Below are 19,448 nucleotides of genomic sequence, written 5' to 3' on the forward strand. Positions count from 1 at the left end.
ATTACTGCTTCCCACAGCTCAACTGATGGGTGCTGCTCTCATTTCTGTTGGGGTTTCACAGCATAGCTACCTCCTTTTCTGGTGTAGCTTTCAGGCCACTTAATACAGTCCTTTTTATTTAAGAACTCCAAGTTTTCTGTCACAGTGTTCTCATATTCTTCCTCTAATACACTCTGTTTTTAAATTGCCCCCAGTTTGGAGGAAAGCTGTCCTTTTGAACACTGGGGAGACACACACATCTGATCAGCGAGGTCTCTCTGCTCTGTCCAGGCCGCACGCACCTTGCTCACAAGACTCCCTACAAATACCAGTATCTGAGCAAACGCTGGACTCAGCTTGGAGTCCAACGAGCCCCAGACTCCAAGTAATTAACGTCTGACTGCAGTTAGCCTGAGGCCACGGTTACATCTTAGCACCTCTTTCCCCTCAGGCCAACGCAAGGAACACAATGGCTCCCCCTCTCCCTCAGCGCAGCCGCCATTTTAGGTATGGAAGCCTCCGGCCCATCACCATGGCAACCTGCAGTCCCCCCCCCCGCCCCGGTAGGGGAGGCGTGACAAAGATGGCGTCACCGCCGTGCGCCGCCCGGGAGCGGTGACGCTGAGGAGAGGCGGGAGGGAGCGGGAGGGAGGCACGGCACCGGACCGCACCGCACCATGGCTGGCCCGCACCTGCAGCAGCCCAGCTTCCTGCTGGTGGGTCGGGGTCGGGGCCGGGGTTGCGGTTGAGGGGCCAGCCCCGTGTGGTCGGCACCGCTGATTAAACGTTTATCGGCGGTGTTACCTCAGGGATACCGGGTGGCACGGGCTCGGGAAGCGTTGTCCCTTGCGGCACCGTGCCCTGATTCCCCGTGTGATTTCCGACAGGCCACGCTGAAGGCGGACTGTGTGAACAAGCCCTTCGCGCAGAGGTGCCACGATCTGGAGACGGTGATCGAGGAGTTCCCTGCCAAGGTGAGCGGCCGCCGCCTGCCTGCACCCCCGCCGGCGGTGTGCCACCGGCCTTGCTCCTGCTCCTCTTACCGACAGCTTTGAGGCCCTCTGGCGAAACAGTGGGAATCCGGTATTTCCGAGAATTAAAAACAAAAACCAACTTTTCCAGTCACTAAAAGGTTGTTTCAGCCGACTGCACTTTTATAGCTTTCAGCCTTCTTTATGGGGGGAACTAATGTTTACGATATAACAAATAATTGCATGTGATACTGATCAATATTGTGGCATCCTGAGTTAGATTAGGAGTCAAGACAGAATTCCTGTAATTGCTGTAACATAATAAATTACTTTGAATGGAAGCTCTGCCCAGATAGTGATAATCTAGAAACAGTAATAACTGATCCTGTTAACTAATGTCCTGTTAACGCCTGGCAGACTATCTGTGTGCACTCTGGAGCCTACAAGAGAGATTGTTCAAGTAAGGAAGCATACACATTAACTATTGGTGTCTGTTTCCCTAAAGGAACTACACAGCATCTTCCCATGGTTGGTGGAGAGCATTTTTGGTAGCCTGGATGGCATTATCGTAGGCTGGAATCTTCGCTGTTTGCAAGGAAGAACAAATCCTACTGAATATTCTGTGGCTTTGGATTTCCTGGACCCCAGGTAAACTCATGCATTTCAGTACAGAAAAAGGTCTGGTGAATGAATAACCAGCACTTAACTTTTCTCCATTACTGCAAACATAATTACAATAGTGAGACAGAAGAGGGTACTTACTGTGGATTTTCTTTCCAATGCTTGTTTGCAGTGGTCCAATGATGAAGCTGGTATACAAACTCCAAGCAGAAGAGTACAGATATGATTTCCCAGTCTCATATCTTCCAGTGAGTAACTGAAAAAATTGTAAGAAGAGAATGCAGTTGGTTTTGCAGCTCTTGGATGGAACATTGCACACACTTTATACACAGTGTTTAATATAGGCCACGTTTATAGCCTTAGTACTCCAGTTTTAGAGCATACCTGTCTCCTTAAATGGTTGCCTGGGGAGGAGAATTCCCAACCATAAACTGTAGGAGATGATGGCTGTCTGCAGCTAGATATTTGTGCTGTTCAGACAGGAAAGGTGCATTGTGATTCTAATCCTGTCCCCAGAGAAAGTGGTGTACTAGAGTTGTGGAATTGAAAATAGTTTTCCAAGCTCAACAGGGAACAGTGAGTTCTCTGGCAGCACTTTAGCCCATGTGTTTGAAGGCCAACTACTGTCCTGGATATGAAATACAACACTTAACAACTATACAAAAATGTTTATCTACAGAGTTGTTTCACTGTATTTCTTCTATTTTAACCACTTATCTGTTATCTAGAAATTGATCCAGATATTTCTACAGCCTTTAAGAAAAGGAAACATCAGTTAAGTATTCAGCAATTGCCAGTCCACAGTTTAGTTACCCTAACAAAGCTGTCACACAGACACCAGTCTCCCGCTGCTCCCACTACAACTGGAAGAGAGTCTTTGTGAAGACTTTTTATCTTGCATTGAAATACTCGTTTTCTGTGAAAAATTTGGTAGTTATCTAAAGAGCATGGATTTGCACAAGGAAATACTGCAATGCAGTAAAATCCCACTGAGCTGAATATTGACATGCTCCTGGAATGCAGCAGAGCTTCACAATCTGAAAACATATACTGTGAGTATGCTGACTAGCCTGGCTGATACTTTATTACTCTGTCTTCCAGGGTCCTGTGAAGGCTTCAATACAAGAGCAAGTCCTACCAGAATGCTCTCTATACCACAATAAAGTCCAGTTTCCTTCATCTGGTGGCTTAGGTTTGAATTTGGCTCTTAGTATCCTTTCAGCAGTTGGATGTTTAATTCCTTTTAATTGTCTAAAATTGGGATATTACAAAGTAATTGTTATGTGTTTAGTATATGTCTATGGTAAATTGCTGTCGTGCTGAAAAGTTTGGACAAGTCAGACATGTTTAGAAGCCAATGAAAAATAAATTTGTCCTCTTCGTATAAACCTTTAGGGAAATTCTGGCTTAATTCAAGTCAAAAACAAAAGTCCAGTGACTTTACTAGGGCCTGTATTTCACAATTTTCATTTTTGTAACTACTCTTACTTTATGTAATAGCATAGAAAAAGCCAAAAGGCACATTAAATTTGTAGCTTGCATGCTTGTTAGAAGCCATCTAGCTGCAGTGCACTGGTTTCAGTTAGTCAAACATGCTACGAAGACTAATGCAAACACATCTTGCCGCATAGAGAAAACTTAATTTACTAGTATGTTGAAGTCAGTTGGAAAACAAGAAGTCAAAGCTGAATTTGCTGTTAAGTCCCTAACAAATTAATTTACCCCTGACAAAATAAACTTAACATCCAGTCAGCATCTCCAGCTATCTAACAGCTGTACCTGTTTTTTATCTAATCCTTGACTCTATTCTTCCAGATCCATTTGAATATTACATGTTTTATTTTGCAATTAGTTTAATTACACAGAAGGTAAGTACCTGTCACAATTTTTCCCTTAAAATAGCCTAAGCCTGTCTTTGTAATGCTTTAAGAGCCTTCTGAGATGCTGTCCAGCTAAATTAAATTCTAAAAGTACAGATAGAACTATTGTTGTTACTGCTTTGGTTCAGTTCTCTAAGGAGATGATGTAAGATTGGGTGATAGACAAAATACTTAAATGCACAAGCAAGCAGTCTGTCCAACAAGCAGTTGTCCAACATACAAACAGGGAGCATGCAGTGGCCTCCCAATGGGTTTCCTGCCCCTTCCTCCACTAACACCATTTATACAGTCAAAATCACAGCAGTGTGCTGTGGTGTTTGGTTATTTGGTTCCTTTTCCTGTTAGCTGAGCCACTTGCAATGCACTCTTCTCATACTTCATTACATTCACAGCAACAGTTCCTATACAACTAGTTGCTTTAACTTTGCTCCATAGTGTCTTTGTTGGGCTTCTGCTTATTTAAGCTAAATGGATAAGGCTGTGTAGCAGATGCTTACTTTAAGTCACTGCTAGGAACAGCACATAACTCCAAGCATAACCTGTGTGTCTGTTTCAGAACTCACCCATCGCCCATCATATCAGCCCTTCCAACAGTGCTTACTTCATCTTGGTGGACACGTACCTGAAGTGTTTTCTACCCACAGAAGGAAGTGTCCTTCCTCCACCTTCTTCAAATCCTGGTGGAGCCATCCCTTCCCCAACTCCCAGGTAATGACTACAGTGCCAGAGGCAGAATTGGGGAGTACTCCTTATAAAATATGGCTTGTTGGAACTAAATTTCTAACAGGAAGAGAACACCTCTACTCTATCATCACTATGTATTTATTACAGAATTACAGAAATAAAAATATATATAAATTATATATTTGTTCCAGGGAGACCTCCTTGCAGCTTTTCAATACTTAAAGGGGGCTTATAAAAAAAAGATGGAGAGCAAATTTTTGCTCGGGCAGATAATGATAGGACAAGGGGAATGGTTTTAAACTGAAAGAGGGGAGATTTAGATTAGAGGGTAGGAGGAAATTCGTCACTCAGAGGTCAGTGAGGCACAGGATCAGGTTACCCAGAGAGGTTATGGATATCCCATCTCTGGAAGTGTTCAAGACCAAGGCTGGGTGAGACCCTAGGCAGCCTGATCTCATGGGTGGCATCCCTGTCTATGGCAAGGGGATAGGAACTAGATGGTCTTTAAGGTCCCTTCCAGCCCAAGCCGTTCTATGATTCTGTGATATATTCACTCTATTTTAACATAGAGGTTTCATTTGAAAGTCTGAAATGTATCTGTCATTGGAACAGAAAAGGTATGTACAAGCAACAAAAAATCAGCTGATCGATTCCAGTTGTATCTATAACTTCCCAATATAAAAAGCCGGGACATATTAATTATAAAATCATATAATGAGATCACTACATTTGGGGTATTATCAATGTTGGCAGTTTTATACTAACAAAAAGAATATAGAGTAGTAATATCTTTTATAATTGCATTTTGAATACATTTCATGAATACAAAAGGAAAAGGGAAAAAACATACAATTGCAGAAAGTAAAAAAAAAAAAAAGTGTTACTGAACATGACATAAGGTCTGGGTCAAGCTGGTTCAATGCAGTATAAATAGTGATGTGCTTTGTTTTTTAAATTAAAATGACTAATAATTACATTTTGAAATTCTGCAAGATGCTGTATTATCAACTACGCAGTTTTACTTCTTAACAATTCTTTCCCAGTTTACAAACCAGTGATCAAAAGCAATGATACATCTCCCTGTACTGAGGCTTAATGACTTCAGTACTTCTATTAATTTGTCATTAAAGGTCTCCAGCAGTGCCTTTCACTTCCTATGGCATGCACCACACCAGCTTGCTGAAACGGCACATTGCCCATCAGCCTTCTGTCAATGCTGACCCTGCTTCCCAGGAGATCTGGAGATCAGAAACACTGCTTCAAGTAAGTTGGATTTAGGGCAGGAGGAAAAAACACATTTATTGTTGCTGAGGGATGTCGTCTTTTTAAAACAGATAGAGTTATTCTGTTTTGCTTTAGCTTGTATGTAGAACTGAGCAGTGCAGCTGTTATTTTCTGTTAGTGAAACAAAGTAGTACTGTTAAACTGTTAAGTTGTAATATAGAAAGGCACTTCATATCTTTTTGTTAGACTGAATACCTAACAACCAGTCTCTACTGTTTAGAAAATTATCTGGAAAAAATTACGCAAACGTTTTTTTAAAAAAATCTTACATCAATTCTATGATCTAAGCAAAGGGCAAAAGCAGAAAAGTTGCTTCTGTTCACCATCAGGGGTGGAAAGGAGAATCTGGACGTAACAATTGTTCTCAAACAAGTTCCTACTGTTTTGCTCAACTGAATTACTGATGTGTTAGCACCTCTAAAGCGTGCCAACTCAGTCATTTGCATTGATATGATGATAACCTGAGACATCTCTGAATAGGTGCCTGTCTATTTACAAATACAGCTTAGTTTTCAAATTAGATACTGTGGTTTTCTTTATGTTGTTTGTAACTGATGTGACCTGGATTATTTCTTTTTTCCCTTAGCTCAGAAAATATTTCTTTTGCAGATATTTGTTGAAATGTGGCTTCATCATTATTCACTGGAAATGTATCAGAAAATGCAGTCCCCTCATGTCAAGGTAACAGCTTGTACTTCATTCATGAACATCACCTGGTGGTTGACTTCTTATCTTGGGGTAAAATCTCCTGTTCTATGGAGAGGTGTTGTTTTTTTTTGGTATATTGTTCAAAGGAAAGAAAGAACTTGTCAAAGCATCTGTGTCAGTGTGTCAAAACGGCTAGTCTCCAGTTACGGAAAATGTTGTGAGTAAGTGTGTCATCCAGACTTGCCTTCATTGCAGAACTTGTGTTGTTGGTTTTTCGTTTTTTGTTTTTCTTTAAAGATGAGTTTGTGGGATGGTCACAACAATCAAAGCACTAAATGAGTGGAAATATCCCACTATAATACCATATTAAATCCCACTGGGGCATCAAAGCTACTAAATTAATTCAAAATTGATGTCCAGCAGTAATAGCACTTCAATGTTCCTGAAATACACGAGTTATTTCTAAAATCTGTAACCATTTTATAGCATAAAGCTAAATGCAAAAGGGAAATAAAACTGAATGACAGTTTAGTAATAAGTGAATAAACAGTTTTTGTTATTTTGTATTCCAAAACAGGCTTTTCACCATAAAATGGTGTCAGAAGCAGCTCTGTAGTTACAGAGTTCAGAACATCTTGCAAGTTTTTGCTCTTATAGTGCACTGTTTTAAGCGGTTTGTCATGGCCTGTCCAGTAAAGCTATTGTATGTGAAAACTAAGTGCTGGGGAGGCTAACATTAGGCACTATAAATGCAACAGGAATTTGAAGGAGAAAATTTTGATCCTCAGAATTTCCTCTTGAGGTGCAGTGGAACTTTTATAGAAGGGGAAAAATGTAAAAGCTACACAGGATTTACTCCTGTGTGAAACATGCAGGTTGATCAACTGAGAAATTCTAATCTTCCACTTCACCAGGCAATAAAATAACAAACACATGTTTTGCTGGAGAAGAGCTGAAGTGCAATGGGTTGTGTCTTTTATTTTTAAAGTTAAGGTCAAACTGCAAACTCTTATTAATGTTGCAAAGTCTCCACTTGAGACCCCCAGCAGCATGGCTATGCACTGGTGATGGGAAGGCTTTGCTTGAAGTACCTTTTGTCTGTCTGTCTGTCTAGTCTCTGTGCATCAAGCGCTGTGCTTAAGCCAGAAATGATGATTGCTTTAAACTTCTCTCCTCTGTTCACCCTCTGTATTTCAGATGTTCTCTTTATTAGGAAGCAACAATTTAGACAGCAACTCTGATGGTGGAGTAGGGACTTGGAGGAGCTTAAAGTTTTCTAAAAATCATCACTTTGTGCTCCTCTGCAAGGTGTGTTAAACCACAAGTGGAGGCCACAACTACATGATATTTTACTTTCATCCCTTACAGGAAGCAGTTGTGGACATTAATTTAAAAAAAAATAAACAAAAAAAAAAAGCAGGGTCTTCACTCTTTAGGGCTTTAAACACCTGAATAAGGGACTGTAATTCCCCATGGCATCCAAAAATGGACAAAGGACCCCTCTTGCAGGACTGAGGAAAGTTTCCAGTTGGAATGTTCATAAGTCAGTGCTACTTAAAAGTTTTGTACATTGGTTTCAGGATAATAGTTTGTTTTCATAGTTCCTCAAATGAGGAAGGAAAACACACAGAAATACAAGTTTTGTTTTAACATAAGGGTTAAAGGGTTCGAGTGGAAATCCAAGAACACCCTAAACCTTGTTCTTAAAATGATTAATAATTATGCAGACTCACTTGATGCCACTTAGCCTTCTGTGTGGTTGGGAGGGGCAATTAGTGACTACTGATCCCTGGATCTGGGAACTGTTTCACTATTAGTGACCTGAAATGGTTACACACCTGTATTGGAGGGTGGTGTGGGGTTCCACAGAACTTGTTCTTTCTTTGTCCAGCAGCCAGACTTGTTTGCGTTGATGGGCCAAGTCAAATCCCAGATATCCAACTTCTTCCTGTGAAGTGCCTCAAGGAATGATAGGTTCTTCTTAAACTTGTCACCTCATCACAGACGTCTCTTCATAAGTAGAAGGGAGGGAATGAATAGTAAAGAATCCCTCTTGAGAAGATACACTTTCTTTTCTACTTTCCTGCTTTGAATTCTTTCTGTGTCTGGTGGGAACGTAGGCTGTCACTATTTGTTATGCTGAGTTTCACTGCTTTCTCCATTAATTCAACTGTTTCCCTGTTCTTTTACATTCTCTATTCACTTTCTCCTCAGATGTTCCAGAGCCCAAGTGTGCAGCATCTCTTTTCCTATTCCATTCTGCTGTAATCACACTGAACTCTTAAAAAGAGATTGACACTTTATGTAATGCTTCCTGACCTTCCAATGCCAAGTGCCACAGACCCCAGCACTGCATGTGGAACACCTATTAGACAACAGGTTCCTGCTGTTGATTATGCAGTGAATGATGTGTTTGAACTGTCAAGGAGCTTACAGTAACAATTCTACCACTCCTAGAAAAGTATAAAACCAAAAGATACCAAACTGGCACTAGAAGAAATTGAATAGGGGCTGATCAATGATAGCAGAGGTGTGATCTGGAGAGTTAGTTTAGCTGCCTAACAGTAGTCATTGGGATCTGTGTAGTGTACATTTTGTTTTATGTTTTTTTCATAATTTCATACATGTGTGTCACTGTCGCTACAGTATCCTGTTCACCATCACATTGACCAAAAAATACTCTTTACCGTACCAAGAAGGGGTCTGGCAGAGGCTTGCAGGGATTTCAGCGTTAAAGCTAGATGCCTTTGCATCAGCATACAACGCACTGTATGTTGGGTTTGCCATTTATCTTTTTAGACCCCTGATGTTTCCCTAACAGTAAAAGCAATTTCTCCTAAGGAAATTTGTGAGACCTGCAGCCCTCACAGATAGCCTAGAAGCAGAGGACTGACAATTTCTCTGAACTGGAAGCTTACTGGACAGGCTCACAGTGATTATAAAAAGCCAACCTTTTCCTCTTCTTGATCTTTGGGAAGAAGAAAACCTTAATTTCAGTTTCTTCCCAGTATACAAACCCTGCTTCTCCACTGACAACAAAGCTTTCAAACTCAGTTTGGATCAGTTGTTCCTCCAGACCTGATGTACGTCTGTCCGTAGTTTTTTTGGCAAAAGCTCCATATCCCCTACCACTATTTGCTCTGAGGCTCTTTGTGCAAAAATACAGCCCACAGCTGCAAGTTCTTTGACCCCTGCTCCCACTTGTATTTGCAAGTTGATAAAGGGTATGAAACATTGTGAAATAATGCTAATGAACACCAAAAAGAAGAGGATACTGTGGCTGCAGTTGTTACTGTGATATGTTGTCCGTGACTGTATTTGTGATGCTCATTTTTTCCCCCCACCCTTCTTCCTTGGGCTCATTCTCACTTTTTTTTTCTCTTGCTCTCTTCTCTCCTTTTTTCCCCCCCCCTTCCTTTTTTGTTTCTGTTGTCTCAGCTGGAGGTTCTCCACTACCGACTCAGTATCTCCAGTAAACACCACGGTAGTCCTGCCCAATCCAGCTACCAGGCCCTCCACGCATACCAAGTATTATCATCTTTTCATTTTGTTTCCTTTTTAAAAATCTTGTTCCGTCTTATAATCTGCAAAGTGTATTGGTGCTAGCAGAAAAAGCTGCTATACAGATAAAATGTGGTTTTACAACTTGATTGAGTACACCACATTGAGATTTACTAAATTTTTAGTGAAAGCAGGGAGCGAGGGGTACTACCAAAGGTCATGGAGAAAACAGTTAAAGTCTAGCATATTATTAGGACTAATTGGAAACTCAGTTTTTAGAGATGCGTTCTTGTAATGCATTGTAGAAGGAGGTTTGTTATCAATTATGCTAACATCTTTTGATGCCTGAACTGCCCTCACTGCTGACATATTTCTGCCCTTCACAAGCCAATCATTTAAGCAAATTTTGTGTGGAAGAGAAGTTCAGAATTTGCATGGCTGTTAGCTAAAATGAAGGTAGGTAACGTCTAGTTTATTTGGCCAGTGAAATACCGTTGGATAGTGCCAAATTTGTAGTAGCATTTGCAAAATGATACACATGGTACACTTGCAGATTGTTCAGGAAATGTGCATGTAAAAACATTCCTGTTGGAACAGATTGTTGATTCCTCTTTCCTTACTCCAGCTCTTTATTCATTGGGTTTTCATTTTGGGAAAGGGGAGGGCTAATCATATACAGTATAAAGCTCTTACTATACTATAAAGCTCTTTAGCGCTATAATGAATTTTCCTGCTGTTAAATCCTTTATTTTTGTATTAAGTACTATGAAATCTCAAGGTACTACTTAAAAAGGAAAACAGGAACTAATACTTGGCTTTAAGTCTTTTTTTTTTTTTTTAACTATTATATTTATCTAACTAACGTGTTAAGAAAAGCATATATACATCCTGTAAGCTAAGGTTTGACAACAAAAACAGTTGTGAGTAACAATACTTTTAAAACAGTAACATTCGTCATGTTGCTGATTCTGGCTAGGAGGAAGTAAGAATTCGTATGTAGAGAAACTACTAGTGTGATCTGAAACCATGCATTGAAATGGTGGTTTTGCAAGTTCCAAAGGCACCTTCAAGGGGAGTCTAGAATTTTTAGAAAGTGATACCCGTTCAAGGCCTATAGCAGGGTACTAAAATCTAATTACTTTTAGAGATCTTTATCTAAGCTCAGTAGGACCAGAAAATATGCTTACTTAACCAGGAGCTGGTACCTACAAGACCTGCATTAGAACTGGTAACATGTTATCTGCTCCCTTAGAGAAGACTCAGATCTACCATATTAAGAGGTCTGTCATCATGCCTTGAATCTTTTCCTGGAGTGAGCTTTACAGCGTAGTAAAACCTTCAGAAAAAAGTCTGACCTGATGAGGAATGTAGAAAGACATCTGCTTTGCCTCAAGCATTGCAGACAAAAAGGACATGGACCCATATACAATATAGTTTATATATACGTGTGTATATAGAACCATAGCAGTGAAAATTACTGCTGAATTCAAGAAGCAGAGGCTTTTAGTATAAAACACCTGCCAGTCCCCTACAGTCATATTCAAAATCTTACCTCAGCATAGCTTCATTGTGGCATCCTGGAAATACCTTGCAGCGACTGTCTAATACGCTCTTCCAGCATCATCCATTATACTTGCAGCTGTAACTTTAGTTTCATCTACACTCCTCTTGACTTTGTATAAATGAGAGCTGTGAGATTTAGAATACAAATGGTATCTTACAAACCACCTTCAGTAGCGGATTGAGGTTAGTTCACTACTCCTAAAGCAGATTACAGTAGCAAAGGAGTTAGTGCTTTGTCCCTAGGCAGTGCAGCAGACGAGCTCTAGGGTTGAGCACCCACCCAGAAGAACTAGTTCCTTTTTTTTTTTTTTTTAAACCTCATTCACCTTGCTGCTATATCATACACTCAGTCATGTTAGCAATATCACTGTGGCTCACCATCACTCTTTGTGCTATTTCCGCCTGGGCTACTTCTACCTATAACAATGCTAGAAGTAGCAGAATCATGCAGGGCTTGAAGCAGTTCATATTCTTACTGTAGCTCTTCTATGATTATCCTTTCTTATAAGACAGATGAGTAATAGCATAGGAAGGAGAGCTCTTAGGAAAGTCAGCCAAGAGCATAACAAAGGATTTGTTGTGCTGTTTGCAGCAGTGAACTTATAACCATAATGAACAGCTGAATCCTTTTTTCAGACGAGCTAAGTTGAAATCTATGCATTCTGTTCTGTTATGCTCACCCATAGAGAATGCTGGCTTGAAATTCACTGCCCAAAGATACTGTAGATACTTCTTACAATCACATCAAAAATACTTATTTGTTTCTTAGTGAACCACCGATCGCAGAAGATTGATGCAGTTTGTCCTAGGGAGCAAGTCTGTCTAAAGTAACCTGGCACCAAACTACACCGAAGAGCCTGCAAGAGAGTATTTCTTGTGTTTGAATTTTTGATCTGAAAATTTAATTTTCCTGAATTATCTCCTGGAGAATTAGCATATAATACTATCTTCCTGTCTTTTGCTTCGAATCTAGGAATCATTTAAACCCACTGAAGAGCATGTGCTAGTGGTAAGACTTCTCGTAAAGCATTTGCATGCTTTCAGCAACAGCTTGAAACCAGAGCCTCTCTCCCCTTCAGCCCACTCCCACACAGCCAGCCCACTGGAGGAGTTTAAAAGGTAAGTACATGAGCAGCCTATCTGTGGAACATATAGATCTTCTGCCTGACAAACTGCTTTCAGTGAGATGTTGAAGTACAGAAGTATATTATTCAGAGTATGTGACAACTAACAAACGACGTTTCTCACATCCATTAGATGGGAGGTCAGCTTCAGAATACAGGTGTCTTGCTGTTGAACTATTTTGGTACAAGTAAAAAAAAAAAAATCCTACCAGAGGATTCTGGTTAAGGTTAATGGGAGAATTTTACAGATGCAGTTGAACTGAAATTCAATGGCCAGAAATAGCTTCAGTTAAGAAAGAACAAGTTTGGGTCAGTCCTTTCTTTATTTGCATTTGTGGAAGGAGACTGGGTAGTTGTTTTTAAGATTTGCTGCTGATTTGACAATATTTGAATCTTTTTGCAGGGTTGTGATTCCTCGGTTTGTCCAGCAGAAACTTTATATCTTTCTGCAACATTGCTTTGGCCACTGGCCCCTGGATGCCTCTTTCAGAGCAGTATGTATCTGCGTATCTTCCTGAGCATATAATCAACAAAACTAGTACTTATTTTTGCTGCTTAGCAGCTTTCTGTTGGTCTTCAAATCTTTTCTTTCTAAAGCAGTGAAATAGTTTATAACACATGTGCATTTAATGTTAGGGAAAGTGTACCAGTTAGACATAAGATGACAAATACATTTTGGTGAGTTACTACATGGCATTGGCTTATTTTTCTGACACTGAGAATATTTGTTGATTGAAAAGAAGCAGGTGTTACTCTTAAAGCAGATACATTCTTAGAGGTTCTAACCTAATTAGAGGTCTTACCTAATACAATGTCATAAACAGAAGTAATACAGTATTAATGTAGCAAGATACTGTAAATACTACTTCCTGAAAGCAGGAAAAAAAACCAACAGACTAGGACTTACAGTAGCTAACCAAAAAATACCTTTCCATCTTCCTTTTCAAGAACTATCACTACTCACATGTTTTTCTGTGATTTTTGCTTAGGTTCTTGAGATGTGGTTAAGTTACTTGCAGCCTTGGAGGTATGCTCCTGAAAAGCCACCTCAAACTGCAGAGCTCTTACCTCGCAGTGTGTCTGAGAAATGGTAAGTAGGAAAGCAGCCGTGGGTAATCTGAAACAAGCCTCACGTTATGCAGATCCTGAGTATAACAGCAGGATTTCAGGAAGCAGCCACCAACCTGAATTAGCTTCCTGTACAGGAAAAGAGATGATGTCTCACAATACAAGCTTTTGTTTTGGGAGTATTCTTTTGTCTCAGTGCAAATAGGCGATCTTTCCAGAGATAGTATAAAAACATTCCCTTAATCGCTTCCCAGAAGACAAAATCATGACTGTTTACATAACTGTACTCACAAATCCTGTACTCACTTTTTTAGGGCTGCCTTCATTCAGGAAAACCTACTTATGTACACTAAGCTGTTTGTAGGATTTCTGAACAGAGCTCTTCGAACAGACTTGGTCAGTCCAAAAAATGCGCTCATGGTGTTCCGAGTAGCCAAGGTCTTTGCTCAGCCCAACCTAGCTGAAATGATTCTGAAAGGTAAATGGATATTTTGATATCTCATGCTGTCCTGTCTCATGCTGTTCTCAATAGCTACACCTTATCTCAGAAGAATTGAATAGATTTACTGTCCCATTTTACATGCCATTTAGCTATTCAAATATTTGCATGTCTTCACTTTTTTGGTTTAATATGTCTACAGTTCACTTGTGGTCACCATCACTTAAATTTCATTCAACAATTTTTCTTTGAAGAATGAAGAACACGCTATTGGGTGTTTACAGTAAAGCTGGCATTTCTTACAATGGCTTTACTTGGTTATTCAGCTCAGGATTAGAATTTTTTATACTTCTAAATGTGTCTATATTTAACGAAAGAGCAGTCAGCTAGTCATGGATGCACTTCAGGATAACTAGCAAGTTCGGGAGAGTCAAGGTTTGACAAGTATCAAAGTCTTAAGTGTCATGATTCCCCAATGCCCTTGTCAGAAACCAATTACAGGCTTAAAATGCTATGTGGCCTGCATTTAAATGCACTCTGATTTAAAATACAAAATATTTTCCGCTCTGTGTGGAGAGGATTAAAATGGAAAAACGACCTATCTACCTAAAAGCAAGTTGCCAAACAGCCTTCAGATACCTGGCAGCTACAATTTCCCCAGGCAAAAGCTAGAATATTACATAACCATCTTCACTACTCTTTTCAAACTCTAGGAGAACAATTATTCCTGGAGCCAGAACTTGTTATGCCTCATCGTCAACACCGACTTTTTATGACCCCCACACTCTCTGGAAGCTTCTTCTCATCATGGCCTCCAACTATTACAGATGCCTCATTTAAGGTGAAGAGTCATGTTTACAGCCTGGAAGGACAGGACTTCCAGTATAAACAGATGTTTGGCACAGAAGTTAGGAATCTGGTAAGCAAATTCCTTAAAGTCTTTCTATTTTGACAGGTGTTTTCTCCTAATGCTGATCATCCATAGGATAAGGTAGGAATAGAAAACTCCATTCTGCAGTACCATATAGTTAAAAGATCGCTGATGGTGACTTCTGGAATCTGAGAGGTCTTGATCCAGCACAGCTGTAAAAATCTATTTGCTCTTTGCCAAATAAGAAGTTAATTTAAGTGCTTACTACCTTAGAGTAATATATTGCTAGTACTTTATTTCAGATATGTTTACTGTGAACTTCTGATTCAGTGTATTGATCAGTATCCATCAGCCATTCAGATGAAACTAGCATTAGAAAAAAAAGCAGCTAAAAAAATAAGCAGAGTTCTTGTTTCTTAAATACTTAAACAGCAATGGGAAATGCAACAAACGGTCCTAGCACAATTCCATGTGAGCTTAAAGAGCAAGTTTGCTGGATTTGCGCTCTCTGCCAAGTGCGAAGGCAGCTTTATCCCCCTACTGATGCTTAGTTGTCCTTTATGCCTCATTAAATTACTTTTTGTTTGTTTTAGGTGTTAAAACTGGCTCAGTTAATTTGTCAGGCACAGCAGACAGCAAAATCTATATCAGACCATTCTGCAGAGACAAGTGCTAGCCACTCCTTCTTTTCATGGTTTAAATTTACACCATCTGAGATGAATGGTTCCTACACAGGCAATGACCTTGATGAAATTGGGCAAGACAGCATCAAAAAAACAGATGAATATTTGGAGAAAGCACTGGAATACTTATGCCAAATCTTTAAGGTATGTAACATCTTTCTAATAACTTCCAATGTGGCAGCATGAATAAGAATCAGGATTCCTCAAATGTACTTCTATTTCTCTCTTGCACTTTGTGAGGTCACAAAGCCATCCAGTGATCCAACTAGAAAGCTTTTGTTTTAAACATTGTTTAGGCTTTACTTCACCCAAATACTTCAAAACCCATTTCAATATAAATGGAACTAGATGCTCTGAACTTCTAAATATTAAGCACACTTTAGTAGACTCTACAGTAGTTTATACCAAAGTTGAGTCTTAAATTATGCCTACTCTCATGTTTATAGACAGGCAATGCATGGCTCAAACTCTAAGAAGTCCACTAGCTTCTCAATGTAAAGAACTACAAAAATACAACATACAGTTGTAGCTATAGATGAATGGATGAACTAGATGTTGCCTCTTTCTTCAGTTCAACTTAGAACAGATCGTTTGCCATGCTCACTCATACAGAACTGACTGAGGAGAAGACAGCTGTTTTACAGTTCTCCAGGAGTAAGGAGATATCAAAACACCTCTCTGGGATTTGATAAACACAAATGTAGAGATTTTTTCCTCTTTATTTCTAATGGAGGTGATGTTAAGGCTTCTTGTGCTGGCTGTCAAAAGTTTCCACTGTTAAGGAGTTTGTGAAGGTACATGAAATAGAAGAAAGTAGATCAAACATATGCTTTAGAAGTGTGTTATTCTTGAGTAGCTGAATGAAGCCCAACTGACCCAGATGATGATGAAGTGTGGGACAGCTCAAGATGAGAATGGAAAAAAGCAGCTTCCAGACTGCATTGAAAGTGAGGATGGTCTCATTCTTACACCCCTTGGCAGGTACCAGGTAAGAGAAGAAAGTTTCCGTATTGCTACCCTAGATTGTTTTTGGGAAAACATGTTACCTTTTACAGCAAGAGAAATGCATTTTTTCTGGAGCTAAGAGAGGTGCCAGTATAAAGGCATTTCAAGGGGGAGCTACAAGATACAGGGTTTATTTTCCTGTTCCTAGATGATAAACGGCTTACGTAGATTTGAGGTACAGTATCAAGGAGATACTGAGCTTCAGCCCATCCGGAGCTATGAAAATGCCACTCTTGTCCGCCTCTTATTCCGTTTATCCTCAGCGCTTAACGAAAGGGTAAGTACAGTACTGACTTTTCATATTTTTCATTGCAAATTCCTGTTCTTTATTGCACCTGCATATATGACATTTGGTTTATTCTTGCACTCCATTATTGTGGGTGTATAATAGCATATACTAATAACAGATAGGTGTATAAATATTTCCTAGTAGCATTAGGCCTGCTTCTCTACCTCTAATTCTGCTTTTTCCTACACAGAGTATTTTAAATGTATTCCTTATGCTTGATGAGCAAGGGGAATATTGTTCAGAATATTTCTAAAAAAGAAAAAGCAATCTTTTTCTTCCTATCGGTGTGATATAGGATGGAATTCCACACTTATAAAGAACTGCTTTAGTGTATTTGAAATACTTTTTTTAAAATCTCTTATAGTACTCCTATCCCCATCCTATAAAAGAAAATTGTAAAAATAAGTTAGACTTACTTTAGTATTCTACTGCAACTAACATTATAATGTTTAAACTTTTCTTACCTCAGTTTGCTGATCAGATGGATGTACTTTGCTCCAGGGAAGATTTTGTTGGCAGATTTTGTCGCTATCATCTTACCAACCCCCACATCATACAGAAAATCAGGTATAGTCCTGTGCTGAAGGACAGAACAAACCAGAACTGGGGACCAAGAATCAGTCTGAGATTTCTGGCTAGCTACAGGACTCTCATTTCCTTGCTAATGATGTACTTCATCGCATCCTGGTTTTACATTGGGCCAGTGGGTTGCACATTCATTATCCTGTTGGGCTATTTTCTTTATGCTGTAATAATGACTTTCTTCTATGAAGGATGGAAACCACATGAACACTAATTTCCTTCTCTCAGCTTATACTTGTAAAATAAATGTTCTAAGGATAACCATCCTGGGATATTCAAAGAGTAAAATGTTTGAAGTATCAGATCTTCTTAAAAGTATTTTTTAATACTAAAGTCAGCTGAGTTTTTAAACAATTGTGGTTGTGTGGAATAATCAATGTAAATTTTATTTTTATAAAAGCTTTCCTATGCTATTGAGTGAATGTGACTTTTTTTTTAGGGTGGGAAGAATGAGCCATCACACTGAGAACAAAGGTCCAGTTTCTTTTTCATTATGAATGCTAGATATTTTAAAGTCATTGTTATCTCATATGTCATCTATTAATGCAATCCCTGTTGTAGAGACACGGCCTAAACTCTGTTGGTCTGAAGGATAGCATTTATTTGGCTGCACTGCACAGAATTCCATGTATTTAGTAAGTTGCCCAGATGCGACTCACCTTATTCCATGCCATCTTACAGCATCTACAGGATTCCATCCTTCAGCTTAACCTGTACACAGATTCAGCTCCCTCAAAAGTACCATTCATTAAGGTTGTTCCTTAAACTAGGTTAGGGAGACATCATAACCGCTGCTTTGTTTCTTTACCAAAGTAACAAGAAGTATATATCTGCAAACATTTTATTCAGTAATCCAGAAGTTACATGCTTGCCCAAACTGTCACTCAGGAACACTCCTAGAAAAGGGTGAGAACTTGAAAAAACGGAAGAGAAGGCACACCTACGTAATATAATCAGTTGTTTATCACCAAGTTCACTCTAGTTTGAGAAATCCTATCAAAGTTATAAACAGCTCAACTCCTTTCAGTCCCCCACTCCTCCTTTAAGCAGTCCTGCTTTTAAAGAATGAGCCAGGTGACTTCAGAGGGTTAAAGAGAATTAAGGGAAAGTAATTTAAGAATAATTGAAAAAAGAAAATTAATGCCCTGTCACTACCCAACACGAATCTATACAAAGAAACTATACTCATATAAAAATTGCCTTTGCTTATTTATTACCAGTCGTACTTCCTCAAAGATTCATGTTATCATTCAAGTGGAAGGGACCTAAAAAGATTGAGTCCAACCGTCTGACCACTTTAGGGCTAGCCAAAAGTTAAAGCATACTAATGGGAGCATTATCCAAATGTCTCTTGAATACTGACAGGCACGGGGCATCAACCACCTCATTAGGAAGCCTGTGCCAGTGTTTGACTACCCTCCTCACAGTAAGAAATTTGTTATTCCCATATGTCATGTCATTGGTTACCAGGTAGAAGAGACTGGCTCTGCTTGAGCAATGAGGTTGACTCTAAAGACTCCTTTTCTTCAGACTAGACAACCCAAGTGTCCTCAGCCTCTCCTCACAGGGCATACTTTCCAGTCGTTTTTACCAGCTTCACTGCCCTCCTCTGGATGCTTTTTATATTGTGGAATTGAGAACTGCATACAATATATAAGGTAAGACCACACCAGCACTAAATATAGTGGGAGAATCAACTTTTTTGACAGCTGGTTATGCTGCATTTAACGCACCCAAAAATGAGGTTTGCCCTCGTGGCTGCCATGGCATGCTGCTGCCTCAATATTGAGCCTGCTGTCAACACAGAAGACTCAAAGGACAGGAACTGCACTGCTTCCTATAGCCCTTCTCAAATAGAGGTGCTGTCTATATGAAACATTCTCAGAGAACTCGCAGGTGAGAAACAGAGAGGATGCATGGTAATAGCCTCTTTTGGAGATATATCTTATCAACATGGAATTATATAAAATTCTTTTCACTTAGAATACTGCTATATAAATAAGTTACACTAGCACATCAATTTTAGCTACAATTTCTCTCTAGTATATTTCATGCCTTTTATGATCAAATTTTGCCTGTAAAAAGGGTCTACAAACAATAACACCATTTCCTTTGTATAAAATGAACTAGGTAGAGCAGTTGTTGCACACATACAAGAGGCGTGCTTTAGTTAACAAATTTGGAAGAACAGGAACAGCCAACACCAGAGTATCCTTGATTCCAGGAAGAAAAAAATTGCATTAATTCAAAACAACA

General features: G+C 39.5%; 1 protein-coding gene across 2 annotated transcripts; it reads left to right on the forward strand.

Annotated features, from left to right (window-relative positions):
- The first annotated feature begins 576 nt into the window (after positions 1-576).
- Positions 577-17,608, forward strand: SMPD4 (sphingomyelin phosphodiesterase 4). 2 transcript variants are annotated; one of them, XM_035556801.2, is made up of 19 exons: positions 577-695; positions 867-953; positions 1,456-1,598; positions 1,744-1,819; positions 2,673-2,781; positions 3,387-3,439; positions 4,008-4,159; positions 5,266-5,398; positions 6,029-6,100; positions 9,506-9,595; positions 12,105-12,250; positions 12,659-12,749; positions 13,245-13,345; positions 13,638-13,801; positions 14,476-14,681; positions 15,227-15,460; positions 16,173-16,304; positions 16,470-16,598; positions 17,080-17,608. In XM_035556801.2, the coding sequence occupies exons 1-19, from the start codon at positions 657-659 to the stop codon at positions 17,404-17,406; spliced, it is 2,484 nt and encodes an 827-aa protein (XP_035412694.1). In that variant the 5' UTR covers positions 577-656; the 3' UTR covers positions 17,407-17,608. The 2 variants fall into 2 exon arrangements, with proteins under 2 accessions (XP_035412694.1, XP_035412695.1); XM_035556802.2 differs by lacking the exon at positions 9,506-9,595 and having other exon boundaries at positions 17,080-17,605.
- Positions 17,609-19,448: the final 1,840 nt, after the last annotated feature.

This window comes from Cygnus atratus, chromosome 17, assembly GCF_013377495.2.
Source record: "Cygnus atratus isolate AKBS03 ecotype Queensland, Australia chromosome 17, CAtr_DNAZoo_HiC_assembly, whole genome shotgun sequence".
In the NCBI taxonomy this organism is placed as follows: domain Eukaryota; kingdom Metazoa; phylum Chordata; class Aves; order Anseriformes; family Anatidae; genus Cygnus; species Cygnus atratus.

Coding starts and splice junctions, on each gene's coding strand:
- SMPD4 (XM_035556801.2), top strand. CDS start 657: ATGGCTGGCCCGCACCTGCAGCAGCCCAGCTTCCTGCTG. Junction 696..866: donor AGCAGCCCAGCTTCCTGCTG/GTGGGTCGGGGT, acceptor GATTTCCGACAG/GCCACGCTGAAGGCGGACTG. Junction 15,461..16,172: donor ACTTATGCCAAATCTTTAAG/GTATGTAACATC, acceptor ATTCTTGAGTAG/CTGAATGAAGCCCAACTGAC.